The sequence below is a fragment of the Coregonus clupeaformis genome, chromosome 23 (genome assembly GCF_020615455.1).
Source record: "Coregonus clupeaformis isolate EN_2021a chromosome 23, ASM2061545v1, whole genome shotgun sequence".
NCBI classification, from domain to species: Eukaryota; Metazoa; Chordata; class Actinopteri; order Salmoniformes; family Salmonidae; genus Coregonus; species Coregonus clupeaformis.
Genome location: NC_059214.1, coordinates 40,032,458 through 40,048,526, shown reverse-complemented (window position 1 = coordinate 40,048,526; position 16,069 = coordinate 40,032,458). Strand labels below are relative to the sequence as shown.

General features: G+C 47.1%; 1 protein-coding gene across 11 annotated transcripts in view; it reads left to right on the top strand.

The window, feature by feature from the left end:
* Positions 1-16,069, top strand: part of LOC121536964 (mitogen-activated protein kinase kinase kinase kinase 4) — an 80,112-nt gene that overhangs the window by 43,581 nt on the left and 20,462 nt on the right. For 2 of the 11 annotated variants that reach the window (XM_041844638.2, XM_041844644.2), the window contains exons 4-22: positions 820-945; positions 1,678-1,788; positions 1,875-1,965; positions 2,133-2,263; positions 2,505-2,559; positions 2,686-2,764; positions 2,926-3,101; positions 3,207-3,279; positions 3,399-3,609; positions 4,785-4,943; positions 5,025-5,108; positions 9,803-9,958; positions 11,423-11,665; positions 13,265-13,377; positions 13,898-14,046; positions 14,361-14,458; positions 14,680-14,688; positions 15,242-15,420; positions 15,592-15,703. In XM_041844638.2, coding sequence (XP_041700572.1) covers positions 820-945; positions 1,678-1,788; positions 1,875-1,965; positions 2,133-2,263; positions 2,505-2,559; positions 2,686-2,764; positions 2,926-3,101; positions 3,207-3,279; positions 3,399-3,609; positions 4,785-4,943; positions 5,025-5,108; positions 9,803-9,958; positions 11,423-11,665; positions 13,265-13,377; positions 13,898-14,046; positions 14,361-14,458; positions 14,680-14,688; positions 15,242-15,420; positions 15,592-15,703 — 2,355 coding nt within the window. Of the gene's footprint in view, positions 1-819; positions 946-1,677; positions 1,789-1,874; positions 1,966-2,132; positions 2,264-2,504; positions 2,560-2,685; positions 2,765-2,925; positions 3,102-3,206; positions 3,280-3,398; positions 3,610-4,784; positions 4,944-5,024; positions 5,109-9,802; positions 9,959-11,422; positions 13,133-13,264; positions 13,378-13,897; positions 14,047-14,360; positions 14,459-14,679; positions 14,689-15,241; positions 15,421-15,591; positions 15,704-16,069 lie in introns of those variants that run through there. The other 9 variants (XM_041844641.2, XM_041844646.2, XM_041844639.2 and 6 more) reach the window with 6 other exon arrangements.

Sequence of the window (16,069 nt, the reverse complement as noted above, 5' to 3'; positions counted from 1 at the left end):
TCTCTCTCTCTGTCTCTGTCTCTGTCTCTGTCTCTGTCTCTGTCTCTTTCTCACTCACTCACTCACTCACTGTGTGAGTGCAAAAAAATTAATGTCATCCCACCAACAGGAAGACCACATGTTGAGGGAGCGTTATACAAAGTGATGCTAAATCAATGTTTTAACACTGCTAAATCAATGTTTTACCGGCCAGAATGGTTTACGAGTGAATCCTACACTGTGTGTGCTCGCGCCTTAGTGTGATAATATTGGTTTATTAGGCTCCATTGTCATTTACGATATAGAACGTGCCATTTTCACTGCCATGCTCTTCAACATTCTTGTTGTGACTGAAAGTCAATAAATTGTGGTATTTACTAGGCTCAATCTGGTTGAATAAATAGCAGCCTGTTTGTGTTATTGTTGTCATGATTACAACAAACTTCCCCTTTGGAAATGCCATGAGGGGTAAACAACCTATGGAGTGTCAGTTCATAGACCATCATACACAAAACAAATAGCTTGTTAGGGTGTGTGTGTGACGTGTTGGTTGTTTGTTTCTTGGGGCCTCCCAGATGAGATTGTTATCAGGTCACGTCTCTAGGCTGTGTTCCCTGGCCAGGACAAATAGAATAATTAATATTTGTTTTGTTTGTTATGATTCGCTCCATTACTTAATAGAATGACTTTCCCCCTCTCCAGGGCAATGGGAATTTATTATCTCTATTAATGGCCTTTTTCTCACTCACTCTCTCGCTCTCTCTTTCTCTCTCACTCTCTCTCTCTCTCTCTCTCTCTCTTTCGCTCTCTCTCTCATTCTGTGTGTGCGTGTGTGTCTAGGATGAAGAGGAGGAGATTAAACTGGAGATTAATATGCTGAAGAAGTACTCCCACCACAGAAACATAGCCACCTACTACGGAGCCTTCATCAAGAAGAGCCCACCAGGACATGACGACCAGCTCTGGGTGAGTGTGTGTTTACCTAGTCTATCCCTCAGTCCCAAATACCTCTACCTAAAACTCAAGCCTAAACTACTTGGACACCTCCAGCATAAGGCCTTCATAACGGTGTCATAGATTGACATCGCTAGTTAGGTTCAATAGGAGCTACCATCCTCACTCTACCTACCTCCCCATCCATAGTCCTCCTCACTACAACCATCTATGAATGAGTGGCTACAGACATATCCCCCTCAAACCACCCTTCCCTCCACCAGTCCTCCCTAAAGGCTGGGTGAAGTTTGAACTCCCCCTTCCTCTCCTCCTTTCTCTCTGGGTCAACAATAGCTCTCCCTCCCCGGTCAGTCCCTGTGTGTTTGCCTGCTAGTGTTACATTTAATGGCCCCTTTCAGACTCTGAGGCTTTTTATCTCTCAGAGATGGAGGTGCTGCTGAGAATGAGAGACCAGCGAGACAGGGGAAGGAGGAGGGATGGAGGGAGAGCGATTGATTTAACTATAGGTTTCTCTAGGCCAGGGTTACTCCCAGTTTATTGCCATCCATCTCTGCTTTACTTAGAGAGTGAGGGAAAGGGAGTGAGGGTTTCTCTCACTAGACTCAAGTACCATGTCTATTGTTTTCACAGCTGTGTCTCTAACCTTTTACATCTACACTGTTATGGCTGCATAGTGTGTGTGTGTGTGTGTGCAACACGCATGTGTGTACATTACTAACTTTCTCTCTCTCTGTGGGTCTCTAGCTGGTGATGGAGTTCTGTGGTGCAGGCTCCATCACAGACCTGGTGAAGAACACCAAGGGCAACACACTGAAGGAGGACTGGATCGCCTACATCTCCCGTGAGATCCTCAGGGTGTGTCTCCATTTACTCCCTACACATCCCCCCTGCTGTTGCATGCTGGTATCTGTGGTCTCATGATGGTCTGTGTTTCTCCTCAGGGGTTGGCTCACCTGCACGCCCACCATGTGATCCACCGTGACATCAAGGGCCAGAACGTGCTGCTGACTGAGAACGCTGAGGTCAAACTGGGTGAGTTCACTGGTTTCAACCGGTTTAAGATGATTTGATACAAGAGGCTAGACTGGTTTAAACTGGTTGAAATTAGTCTGATTCAAACTGAGGCTTGTTTGATACATGATACATGGGACTAGACTGGTTTGAACTGGTTCTGACTGGTCTTCTCTCCCCTCCTCCAGTGGACTTTGGTGTGAGCGCCCAGCTGGACCGGACGGTGGGCCGGAGGAACACCTTCATCGGGACACCCTATTGGATGGCGCCCGAGGTCATTGCCTGCGACGAGAACCCAGACGCCACCTACGACTACAGAGTAAGATGCACTCAATAACACCATGCTGCTTTCTGCTAATGGCTGTCAGTGTCCAGTTGTGTGTGAAGTTGGTTGATTGATAGCTGCTTGCGTTTGTGCCATTGTATGTGGCTGTGTAGGCTGATGGGACAGTACAGTAGCAGGTTGGGGCAGATGTTGTCATGACCAGAGAGGGTGGTAATTACCATCCTATATAGATTCATACACACACACAATGGTAGCTGTGTGTTTTCTCCTGCAGAGTGACTTGTGGTCCACTGGAATCACAGCTATAGAGATGGCTGAGGGAGCTCCTCGTAAGTACAACCACTCTATTTCTATTGGACTTCTACACTACTATTTTTCCCAGCGGGCTAACCTGGTTGAAATGATCTGTGTTTGTTTTCCTTTGTCTGATCTGTGTGTATGGTCTTGTCTTCCAGCGCTGTGCGATATGCATCCAATGAGAGCGCTCTTCCTCATCCCCCGAAACCCTCCTCCTCGACTCAAATCAAAGAAATGGTATGTAACTAATCTATGCCCTTATGATTTCAGACATTTAAACCACCATTTTACAATCCCACTGTGAAAAATGATACTGGTGAAACTCCTTCATAGCTCAGCTGACATCACCTGGTAGATACAGCATAGGCTCATAAAAGTAACATGTCTCCTCTCCTCAGGTCTAAGAAGTTTTGCAGCTTCATCGAGGGCTCCCTGGTGAAGAACTATACCCAGCGCCCCCCCACCGACCAGCTGCTGAAACACCCCTTCATCAGGGACCAGCCCAATGAAAGGCAGGTCCGCATCCAACTCAAAGACCACATCGACCGCACCAAGAAGAAGAGGGGGGAGAAGGGTGAGTCTTAGAGACATACTAATACACACACACACACTAGTCTTCTCGAAGACCTCTTCTTCAGAACACATTTAAAACATTCTCACCCTTTCCTCTCTTCTCTAGATGAGACAGAGTATGAGTACAGTGGGAGTGAGGAAGAAGAGGAGGAAGCTCAGGAGCAGGAGGGGGAGCCCAGGTAACTAACCCACATAGATCAATCCCAAAAAATAGCCAACATACTAATAGCAAATGCATTAGCTAACAAGTATTTTTGGTCCATAGCGCTCCTTACTAACGTATCTCTTTGTCCTGTAGCTCCATAGTGAACCAGCCAGGGGAGTCAACCCTGCGTAGGGACTTCATCCGTCTGCAGCAGGAGAACAAGGAGCGCTCGGAGGCCCTGCGCAGACAGCAGCTCTTGCAGGAGCAGCAGCTCCGGGAGCAGGAGGAGTACAAGCGCCAACTACTGGCAGAGAGGCAGAAACGCATCGAGCAGCAGAAAGAGCAGAGGAGGCGGCTGGAGGAGGTATGAGAGAGCGAGTCTGTGTGTGTCTACGTTTATGTGTGTGTGTTCTTCCACCCTGTTTAATGGTGTGTGTGTTTGTTCCTTTTACTCTGCACCTATACATTGTGTATGTATGCATAACGTGTGTGTGTGTGCTAGAACAGTCAACACACTCCTCACAGACGTTTCCCTTCTCTGTGTTGTGTTTTCAGTAGTGATTAGTGTATTTGTGTACAGCCTCTGGGCTGTGTTCCCTAATTGGCCTTTATCTCTTCCAGAGGAAGACCAGAGAGCTCTGTCTCTATCTTAGCCTCTCTGGGAGGCCCGGGCCAGATGGACTCTTCTTCCTCAGTCATTAGCTACTAGAACATGCTGTAGGGAGAGGGAGGCGAAAGCTTCTGTTTGTCTGTTTTAGTCTGCAGAAAACAGCACAGCCAATTCCCTGACCCATGCCCTATATGCAGTAGTCCATGATATTACCATGTCTGTCTCTGCTTGGAACCTCTTTAAAAGAGACACAACCTGTAAAATGGAGTCAGAAAATATATCCTCCCATGTACAGTAGTTCAAAGTCACACATTTTCCCATACAGTTTCCAATACAACTTGACAGCCTCAAGCTTTCTTATGATTAATAAGCAAATGCATGTATGAATCATATTATACTGTAGGTTCAGGGAATCCTCTTGGGCTAGTTGACCAAGGGGCATGATAATATTATGCAAGATTACATGTGTGCTCCTGTTTTAGATATCCCCATCTGCATGTTTAAAGGTTAAATATGGAGACATGATGCAGCCAGGGACCACCACAGTGTACTTAATAAAACTAGGGTCCAAACACACAGTGTGCTGCAGGTCTTACTCTACTGACGTAGCACTACTTACTGCACTTAGAGATGATTTACCGCTTTGGCTGCAATAAAGCAATGCTAATGAGCCAACTTTTAAGAGACTGCCAGCCATACTGTAATTTGATAAGCCTACAGGTAAAACTTGGCACCTCCATAGTGTAGTTAACCAACTGGGAAGCGAGACGAGCATCTCACATGCTCACAGTAAGAAATGGCTAGCTTATCTCATAAGGGCCAGATATGGTGACCATAAACAAGACTGCTAGCTACCTCAGTGTGTGAATTCATAGTGATGTCAGTGCTCCTGATACCTGCTCTCTGTCGCCCCCTGTGGCTTTTCACAGCAACAGCGTCGTGAGCGGGAGATGAGGCAGCAGGAGCGTGAGCAGCGGCGCCGCGAGCAGGATGACAAGAGGCGTATGGAGGAGGTTGAACGCCGGCGTAAAGAGGAGGAAGAGCGTAGGAGGGCCGAGGAGGAGAAGAGGAGGGCTGACCGCGAGCAGGTAGGAGAACTCCACTTTCCTTCATGGTACTTGTAGTCTTCCCTGACACTTACTGACCTGTTTGTGTGTTTTGATTGTCAGGAGTACATCCGTCGGCAGTTGGGTGAGGAGCAGAGGCACCTGGAGATCCTGCAGCAACAGCTGCTACTGGTGAGACCAAACTCTGTAAGCCTATCTACCTACTTCTATCCATCTAGAGATCTCCCATTATCCATCTGTTCTTCTAGCCTTCTAAGCAATTGGATTGTAATCTAGGGGTTTCGCTTTGTAGTAGGGTGTTGAAGAATGGCTAGCATGTTTGATTTATTGAAGTCACACTACTGTTACTGTCTCAAGAAAATCTGGTTAGAATATGTCACAGTATGGCAGATTTGAAGGGAGCCAACTTTTGAGGTTGGAGTTGATTAATTCTCTGGGCCAAGTTGAGGAAACCAGAATGTTTATTACAGTCCTTAAGTGATGATGTCACCAGGATGTGTCCTACCTACAGGAAGAGAGGGTTTTCATTGTTTCGTTCCCAATGTTCCTAATTCTGCTGAGATGGTGTGTTTGACAGAGCGGATCTCCGTGGCAATGTGTATGTTGTTGAAGGCCTGTGTTCCTCCAGGGGTTTGAGAAGAGGATATGATCACTCACATCCTTCCACACCACCATTGTGTGTCATCGATTCTCTTACACGGTCTTACTGTCCCCCACCATGTCTTACTGTCCCCCACCATGTCTTATTACTCATCAGCTTTTAGCTCAGTCATTTTTCCTTTACATTTTAAACCAATAGTTGGGCTATATTGGAATAGTCAATATTCTCACAGCATTTAAACACTTAGAATAATTGGGTCCTGGTGAAAATACAAACCCATTTATCAGTTCCCTAGTTACATGGATACAGCTTCTACCATTAAGACACCAGCCCTCATTCTACAGAACTCCTTCAATTAGAACAGCACACACCATGCCAAGTTTAGATGATACACCAACACGCCTCCCTGCACTCAGGAGCACAAGTGGAAGGAGCAGCGTAAGGCCCAGAAGCTCCAACAGCAGGAACAGTCCTACCTACTGCTTCTCCAACAGCAGCCCAAACCCCTGCTGCCAGCCACCAACAGGGCTCACTCCGCACAGCAACTGACCTCCGACCCCAAACTGCACAACTCAATATTAGGAAGGTGTTCTTAATGTTTTGTACACTCAGTGTAGAAACGACAGATACAGCCCTGTCTAAACTACCGACCCATATCCTTTTTACATTCAAATGGCAATCTATTAGCATTTCACCATTCCCCAATCAAGTATTCAGTGAAGAGTCCTGTTTGGGTTTTACATTAGCAGAAAAGTAGTTGAGTGTCATCCGCATAGCAATGATAAGAGAGACCATGTGAGGATATGACGGAGCTGAGTGATTTGGTGTATAGCGAGAAGAGGACCTAGAACCGAGCCCTGGGGGACACCAGTAGTGAGACTACGTGGTGCAGACACAGATCCTCTCGACATCACTTGGTAGGAGAGGCCTGCCAGGTAGGATACAATCCAAGAGTGTGCAGAGCATGAGCCTCCCAGCACTGAGAGGGTGGAGAGGAGGGTTCACATTATCGAAGGCAGCAGATACAGGAGCATGAGAACAGAGGAGAGAGAGAGTCAGCTTTGGCAGTGTGGAGAGCCTCTGTGACACAGCGGAGCAGGCTCTATTGAGTGACCTGTCTTGAAGCTTGACTGGTTGGGGTTAAGAAAATCGTTCTGAGGGAGTTGGCCAGAGACCGTACGCTCAAGTGTGTTGAAAATAAAAGGGATACCGGTCTGTAGTTTGGTGTCAGAGGGGTCGAGTGTTGGTTTCTTGAGGAGGGGAGAAGACTCTGGCCATTTTGAAGTCAGAGGGGATGCAGCAAGTGGTCAGGGATGAGTTTGGGGAATGGGAGAAGGTCTCCAGAGATGGTCTGGAGAATGGAGGATGGGATGAGTTCAAGCGGGCAGGTTGTCGGACCTCACTAATCGAAGGATTTCATCTGAGGAGAGAAAGAGGTCAAGGCGTACGGTACTTCTGTGTGAGTGGGAACAGTGGACTCAATAGGCGGCGTGAATGAGGAGCGGATGTCGTTAACCTTCTTTTCAAAGTGGTTGACAGTAGTCTGCACAGAGGGGGAGGAAAATAGGTGGAAAATAGTTTCCTAGGGTTAGAGGCAGAAGCTTTACATTTAGAGTCATAGAAAGTGGCTTTAGCAGCGGATACAGAGGAAGAGAAGGTATCGAGGGAGTGAAAGGATGATAGGTCCTCCGGAAGTTTAGTTTCCCTCCATTTTCGCTCAGCTGCCCACAGCGCTGTTCTGTAAGCTCGCAATGAGTCACTCAGCCACGGAGCAGGAGGGAAGGGCCAAGACAGCTGGCAGGAAAGGGGACAGTGCGAGTCATAGGATGCGTAAAGGGAGGAGGGGAGGGTCAAAGAGGCAGAATCAGGAGACAGGAGGGGAGAAGGATTTAGCAAAAGGGAGACAGGATAGAAGAGGAGAGAGTAGTGAGAGCGAAGATTGCATGACCATCTGGGTAGGGTCTGAGTGGCTAGGGTTGGAGGAGAGGGAGAAACAAAGTAGTGATCAGAGACACCTAGAGGTGGGTTGCAGTGAGATTAGTAGGCGAACAGCCTCTGGTAAAGATGAGGTCAAGTGTATTGCCTGCCTTTTGAGTGGGAGGGGACTGGGAAAGGGTCCGTTCAAAAGAGTCAAGGAGGGGAAAGAAAGTTGGAAAGAAATTAATTGAAGGCAGACGTCGGGAGGTTTAAGTCGCAAAGTACGAAGAGCGGTGAGCCATCGTTAGGAAATGAGCTTATCAAGCGGTCAAGCTCATTGAGGAACTCAGGGCACCTGGTGGGCAATAGATGACAACAATGTTAAGCTTGAAATGGACAAGTGACGGTATGGAATTTAAATGCGGGTGAGTGAGCGAGAAAAGAGAATCCCCACTTAGGAGAAAATAGTAGCCCTGTGCCACCTCCGTGACGACCAGATGCTCTCGGACTATAAGAGAAAACGTAGTCAGATGAAGAGAGCAGCTGGAGAAGCAGTGTTCTCTGGGGTGATCCAGTTCTCCGTCAGGGCCAAAAAGTCAAGGGACTGAAGGGCAGCATAGTTCCAAACGCTGCCAGAGACCAGGAATTCCACATGGGTTGTGTGCCCAGGGTACACTAAATTAAAGGGTTGCAGCCAATTGGTGGGGAGCGTCTGTAAAGCCTACAGGGAGAGGAGCGAACAGGTATAGAAAACAAGTACATAGTTGCCAAAGCTACAAAACAGCAAAATTAGATCTGAAAATGACAAGGTAAGATACAGTACTCAAGTGAGCGAGTGGTGTGGAGCCTTCCTCGATTTAACTCGGCAGAACCGTCTTTGTTTCAGCAGTCTTCATTTTGCAATGAGACCGCCGCTGATAGCTACCGCTGAAAAAACAGGGGAGACTGAAGTACTAACACTAATTGCTAATTTCCTTGCAGAGGTAAAGAGCACACCTCCTGGTACTAATTGCTAATTGCCTAGGAGAAGAGAAACCACTCCCCCTCCAATACAGCCACTGATTACAACGGCAACAGTCGCAAATTGCCCTGCCACTTAATTCTGGTTAATGTGTCAACAATCATCTGCAAGTTAATAGCGGTCAGCAGTTCACACACCATGTAGGCTACTGGGAAGACAGGCAGCACTTAAAGTAGATGGCCCTAGCTAGCAAAAAGACAGTACTAGACAACAATCCGATTTAAGACAAATGATACTTATCACTCCTGGAGACATCAGGAGTCCTCTAGCTATAGAATGAAGCACAGTTGCTAAATTGAGACATACCCCTGTTGACAGATGGAGATGCAGCATCTTGGAAAAATGAAAACTGTCCACTTCTTTATATTTATATCCTCTTCAAACTAAATGATTATGAACATAAAACCTGAAGCTGTGCTTTGTCAGTCAACACCTGCTTTGCTACTACTAAAACCTCTTATAATATTTTAGGTTTTGAATCAATTACCAGAAGGATCTCATGGTCTCTATTCATCATTCAATTAAACCAATTGGGGCCAATATACTGTATATCCAATGTGAAGGGTTCTGTCCACTTTCCGTCCACATCCATCCATACTCATTTCACTACCTTACACTTCTTACCATTTTACACACATAATGCCATTATTCAGTCATCATTCCCCACCGCCCCAGAGGTTTGTAAGACAATGTCGTTAACATGATTGCCACGTTTTCCTAACAGACGGAAAGATTACATAAGGATTATTTCCCCTTATTGAAGCCCTTTCAAGGGTGAAGTAACACGGACCACTCTGTTTCGGAGGGAGGTCACCTCAGCAGTTCTAATAAATGTTGCTGTTGTCACTCTCCTAGAGCTAATGACCCAGTCTGATATAGAGGCGGCTCATTAGGCCTCGCTCGGCTGTGTGTCCCTGGTTCTACCCTCTACTGGCCTGACCTGCTGCTTACATTATCACCTGCAGGGACAGAGTCAGGAGGACATGAGTCCAGAGTCTGGGTTTTGTCAGCTGAAAGGTTGAAACTAACCTGTCTCTCCTATCCTCAGGTGCAATACTAAACAGGTCTTGTTTTGTTGACTGTCTTCTGCCAGCAGGCAACCTTTGATGCACTGATACATGATGAACAAGCCCCTGTTGTTTGTCATGTCATAATAACTCTCTCTGGTTGTCATGTTGTGGTAATGGTTTGTAGTCCCTGCTAGTATGCCTGTTGTACTACATGGTGGTCGTAACTGATCTTGCTACTGACCCTCCCACTGCTGCTGTGGCTCAATCATCTTTGTCCTGGTGACGGTAATGACTCTGTCCCTCTCTCTGTCCTTGCTGTCTGTCCCTCCAGGCCGATGAGAGGTACCGTAAGAACATCCAAGGTTCTCATCAGGCTGCCCAGGTTAAGGTCCAGCCCCCAGTTCCTCCCCGCGCCGCAGAGACCGTCGCTAACGGAAACGCCCCCTTGGCCGCCCCACCCGCCATGCACAGACCCATGGAAGCCCAGGTAACCACGGCAACCAAGATGGCCAACCGCCAGTAGCTTATTCCTCCTTTCGCTGCACAGTCCTTTTCCTTAGTTATTTTTCCAATCCCTTCTTCTTTCCAGCTAGTTCTAACAGGGTCTCTCTCTCTTGCTCTCTCCGGGTTGTGTATCAGAAGTGCTGACTAACTACCTACAGTAGATTACTTTTCTTGTGTTCACTATCTTTCTCTTTTCCCCCTCCCTCTGTTCTAGCTGAATTCGTTCACTGTGTGGAGAAATGTGGGTGTTGTTCTCTGTCCCTTACTGATGACATAGTTGACCTTTCTATTCTCTTAATGGGTGCCTCCAATGTCTTTGATACTTCCTTGGGTGACAGCCTATCCTCCACCACTGTGTTCGTATGAAGTCCAGGCTGCTTGCTTCTGATCTGGCCACTCACTGCTCAATACCAGCTTCACCCACTCACTCGACCTCTGACTGCCTTCTGTATTGTGTGAATGTTTGTGTATGTGTGTGTATGCATTGCCAGGTTGTTGGTTGAGATGGTGACTCCTTTATAAAGGTAGAGCTGCTACATCGGGACTGTGTGTGAAACAACACAAACACATCCATAATTCATCTTTCTGTTTTCACAGTGACTCAGTATATTACTAATCTCATCTGCTCAGGGAGAAGGACTCAACCAGCCCAGCGTGAATACTGTCATTGTCACAGTTCGCCATTCAGGGCAACATACCTTTTTTGGATAATGTCATGGTGATTAGATGAAACATTGTTGAATTTGGTGGCGATGATGATGATGTAATTGATTGCTACATTTTTTAGCAGAGCAATTAAATGCATTAGTCACTTCACTCGTTAGTGACACGTCATTAGAGACAGATATGAGGCGTGATGACATGGGCTCATTACAAAAGACTCATTTGTTGAGTGATAAATCTCTTTCTATGGGGTTTCCTGTCTGAGGGCTTCTCAGTGCATATTTGAAAGTAATAGGACATGGAATAAATTCAGGTATAAACCTAGGATGGATGTGTTCCTATTGGATTATACTCTTCTCAGTTACTTTTCCCTGAAAAAGTACATGCCATATGTGAGTGTGTGTGTGATGGTGTTTAACTGTCTATGCATGATGCTAGCTCATCTGTGTATGCCTTGTTTATGTGATCCATGCTCATTCTCACAACTGGTGATGAGACTGAAGCATCATGAGAACCAAAACAGGTGGAGCTGTCATTGGCTGTCTGTGATGTGAACCAATCAAATGGTTCATCTGTCTTCCTAAGACTTCATATTGGTTCCATGTCCGCTCCACCCATTTTTATGCTTCCTGAAGCTTCAGTATCCAATCACTGTCTGCTGCCTGTGTTTGTGGTCTTGTTCTCTTGTTGTGTCTCCCTCCTCCTCCTCCCCCAAACCTCCCCCACTCCTCCCAATGTGTCCTCCCGCTCTGATGCACCCCGTCTGTCTCTCTGTCTCTGGAAGGTCCAGTGGTCCCACCTGGCCACTCTAAAGAGCAGCATCGCCGCTCCCCCCGTCATCTCACGCTCTCATTCCTTCAGTGAGCCCATCGTCCCTGGCTTTGCACACCTCAACCTGCGCTCTCAGGAGCAGCACCATCAACCTGCACCATCATCATCATCGCCCGCACGCACTGACCTGCAGCCCCACCCCCAGCCTAGGGCCACTCCCCTCGAGAAGGCCCCCACAGACGACACCCCTCCCAGGGTAAGAACAGGCCTATCCCCTGGCAAAGGCGGGTAGACTGGTAGTCATTCGACGGCTTTACTAGGAAGTCTGAACTGTAGACCGGTATACTGGTAGTCACTAGATGGCCATGCTGGAGAGGACAATACTGGAGTGAATGAGCAGAGTGACGTTGTCTCAGTAACAGTTCTAAGATGGAGCGACCTCCTCCTAGAGCTCTGCTAACCAACCCGAGCACGACGGGCCCCGACATTATACATCGGGTTAGGGCTGGGTGTCAGAAGTGCTTCAACCTAGTCAAATATAAACAGGAGAGATTATTTCACCGAAAATAATAATGTTCCTTGAGTTTTGAGTGATGAAAAGTAGCTAACAGCTAACTGCTCTCTAATGTCTCGTCATTGAGCAGAGCAGCCCAAGCGGCGCCGTTGCTATGGATACTCTCAGACCCAGAGCCGCCATGAGAAAAGCACATGCAGAGCGAGCAGAGTGCAGGAGCGAGTGACGGACAGAGAGGAGCAGCTAATGGATTTACTAATGGAGGAAGTTATTTCGGGTTTTGGGCAGGGCCGGGCCTTCAATTTGTCAGAATCAATCGGGCCTGAACGTCGCAGGCATGGCTCGGGCATGGGCGTAAAATTCATGCCCGTGCAGGGCTCTACCACCTCCTCACCTTGGCCTGCTGAGAGGATTCAGAGAGAGCAGAAGGTTATGAAAGGATTAGAGGTCCATTTTCTGTTCTCTATCCCACCTCTATTGTCTCTCCTCACAGAACCCTCCCTCATTCAGCCTCCCAGACCTCAGAAGGAGACTGATTTAAAAATAGCAGCGAAAGAAAGCTGCAGCAGCAATCACTTGAATTCTGAGGGCTTTTGCATCTCAGCATTTTAGAAATGCTCCCAAGTTAATGGGACACTGGAGGCTGTCACAAATGAAGAGTAGGATTCAGCCTGTTCAAGGAAAATATTCATCATGTTGAAATCCAGACCTTGGCCCCTTTTCTTGCCCCCATCTGCACAAATTAGAGGTGGAATTATTGTTCTCTCTTCACATAGGGCCTACCAATCAAATATCACTTCCTCTTCTTTGGTGAGGAATGAGTATGTCATTTCCTTTTCTGCCCCCTCCAATTCCCGTGCAAGCCTCTGTTAGTGTCTCATATCAATGTCAGTTAGCATTCCATCTGAATGGAGTGGCTGTTTGTTCTGCTCTGCTTTGAATGCTGCGCCCTGTTCCTAGGCTGTTTTCCCTCCTGTCCCCTGGAAACTATTAGAGAGAAATGCTAGCAAATCTATAATATAACCTGACAACTGTGTTTGTGTTAAGGCAGGGGTTAATAAGGGAAGTGTGTGGATATAATGCTGTATTTTGCTGTGTGTAAGACCTAACTCTCTTTCAGTAGGGTGACTTTACACAGTGTGGGTATGGGGGGGGGACACGACATCATTGGACATTGTAGAAACGTTGTCGGGACCTTGTAAGGGCGTCTTAACAGTGTGTCCAGCGTTTGTGCTCCTGGCACCCCTGTTACGCTCTCTCGTACATACACGCTCTCCGAGTGTGTGTGTGTGTGTGGCCGTAGAGTGTGTGTGTGTGAGCTGGCATCTGTCTGTATGGAAGGTTCCTGTGAGGACAACGTCCAGGTCTCCAGTACTGTCACACAGGGACTCCCCTTTCCATGGCAATGCCAACGCTACGCCTAGCAACCCGGTGAGCCAGAGGAACGCCAGCAGGTACCTTTTCATGTCCCTCCATTTATCTATTTTTCTCTCTCTCTCGTTTTCTTTCTTTCTCTCTTTTTCTATCTGTACTTTCTCTGTCCGTCTCTCTGTCTGTCTCCCCATCTCTGTCTGTCTCTCCATTTTGCTATTTCACCATCCTCCTCTTCTCTTCGAGTGTTCAGTAATGTAAAACCTCTTCACTGTGTGTCTGTCTGTTCTCTGTGGAGCCCTGGTCTTCTCTGTGTGTGGATACTGTGTGGGAGGGTTTTATGTAACATCACTCACTGCTCTGCCCTGTGATACATATCCTTGTCTCCTATTTGTGTGTGTGTGCATGTGTGCACACCTTTTCTCTCTTAGCAATTCTCTAAAATGCTAAGCTTCATCTCCTGCGAGACTTTGTGTGCATGTCTGTGTCTATGGAAATGTATGTGTGTCTATATGTGTCTGTCTATTAATATGTATATAGTTTGCCTATATGTAAAGTATGTGTGTCTGGAATATAAACCACCCCCTCGGTCTCTCTCCACAGTGCTGCAGCGGAACCGCGTCTGCTGTGGGAGCGGGTGGAGAAGCTGGTTCCCAGGCCAGCCAGTGGTAGTAGTGGTAGTACTGGCAGTTCCTCTGGCTCCAGTAACTCCAGCTCTCATAGCGGCTCAGGGGAGAGATTCAGAGCCCGCTGTGAGTCTTATGTTCCCCCGATACACATACACACACACACACACACACACACACACACATGCATGCATAGTCTCATGAGCAGTTTCTTACATACACACTCTCAAGACACACACACACATAACTATTGAATACAAAGTACTCACATTTACATTCAATTATTGGCAATCAAATTATCATACATTTAGCACCACATTGCAGCATTGGATTACAGCATATGATGCATGAGAGTACATTAGCCATTGAAAACACTCCAAACAATTCTCCACATAGCTCTTTAATTTACTGACCGGTATCCCTCGCTGTCCCCCTCTCAGCCTCGTCAAAGTCTGAGGGTTCTCCCCTGCAGCGCCCAGAGCATGCTGGGAAAACCCCAGAGGAGAGGAAGGACTTGGTCAGATCTAACCGACCGGTGGTGAGATCTTACCCCCGTGAAACTAGTGGACTAGTTGACTAGTGTACTAGCTAGTGTACTAACTAGTGTTGAACGAGACCAAGTGTTGTGACAATTCAGAAAGTGGTGGAAATAACAGTTTTGAGTGGGAATTATGGTTTTACAATGATCTGACATAGTTCTTTGTTTGTGTATTTTGCCCTTTGCGCTGTCGATTACCGGTACTCATGTGAATTCTGTAGGGGGAAGTGGTAAGCTAGAGTGAAATAGAGCGTGTGTTTGTACTGACAATCTCATTGGCTGAAGGGTTTTGTACTAATGGCTTGCCTCTCTCCTGATTGGTGCTCTTTTACTCATGCTCCTTTTAACCACAATGTCTCCTCCCCATACTTCTTATGTTTCTTTTTATTGGATCATTCAATCTCACTCTCATACTTGCAGCTCCTTCCTTCCTTGTATGCTCTGGTCTGTTCTTGTCATCTGATGACTCACTAACCTCTTCCAGCCTTGTGGACAGATTGGAATTATGGCAGCAGTGTGTAATTACTCATCTCTTTTCTCATCTCCTGTTGGCTTTGCTACTCACCGGCCCGCTCCTCATTGGCTGGCACACCTGTGACTTCACTTCCTCCACAAGCAGCTTCCTGCATCCTGTCTCCTGCATTTAACCCTGCGAGTGACCCGGCAACAAATCCACAACCTGGAAAAAGAGAGCTAAAAGAGAGAGAGAGCGAGACTAAAAGAGAGAGAAAAAGGGAAGTTCAGAGTTTGACCTCTAACCTCTGAACTCCCCCTCCTTTCTAGGATCTGACGGCGCTGGCCAAAGAGCTGCGTGCGGTGGAGGACGTTCCACGCCCCCACAAGGTGACGGACTACTCCTCATCTAGTGAAGAGTCGGGGACCACAGATGAGGATGATGATGAAGAGGTGGACCAGGAGGGAGGGGAGGAGTCTACCTCAGGACCAGAGGACTCTCGGGCTGTGTACGTAGAGGAGGACATGTACCTGAACCCTAACCCTAACCCCAACCCTATCCCTACTCACCATGACATGATATTGCAATGACATTTGAGCATGTGATTGCTGTGAAGGAAAATTCATGTGATTATAACGATCTCTTCCTGATTCTCTGTTTATGCCACCTCCACCACCAGCTCTTCGAGGCTGAGCAACGGTGAGACGGAGTCGGCGAAGATCATGATCGTTCACGGCGAGAGTGACGCTAAAACCACACCCTGTAAAGATGGCACTCTGATCGTCAGACCGGTAAGGCCAACACCCAGGCCATACCGACCACCTCTCTTATAACAACATAAATCAGTCACACTGTAAACCTTTTGAGTTATTTTATTGTGGTATTTCATTCACTAATTTGTCCCCTTATGGTTTATCCACTGTGTTTGATATTGTGTTGGACCTTGTTTTGTGATTTGTTCTCTCATTGTTTACTTTGTGTTGCTGGTGAAGCCAAGGGGTTAGAGTAGAATGGAAAGGGCTTTGTTAACCTGAAGAAATGCACCCACTCCCAGTATTAACCACCCGTTCCCCCATTGAACGACAGTATTGTCCTGCAACAGATTGAACATCATAAATTGGCACCACTAAAGACATATGAACAATTTAGCAAGAAAT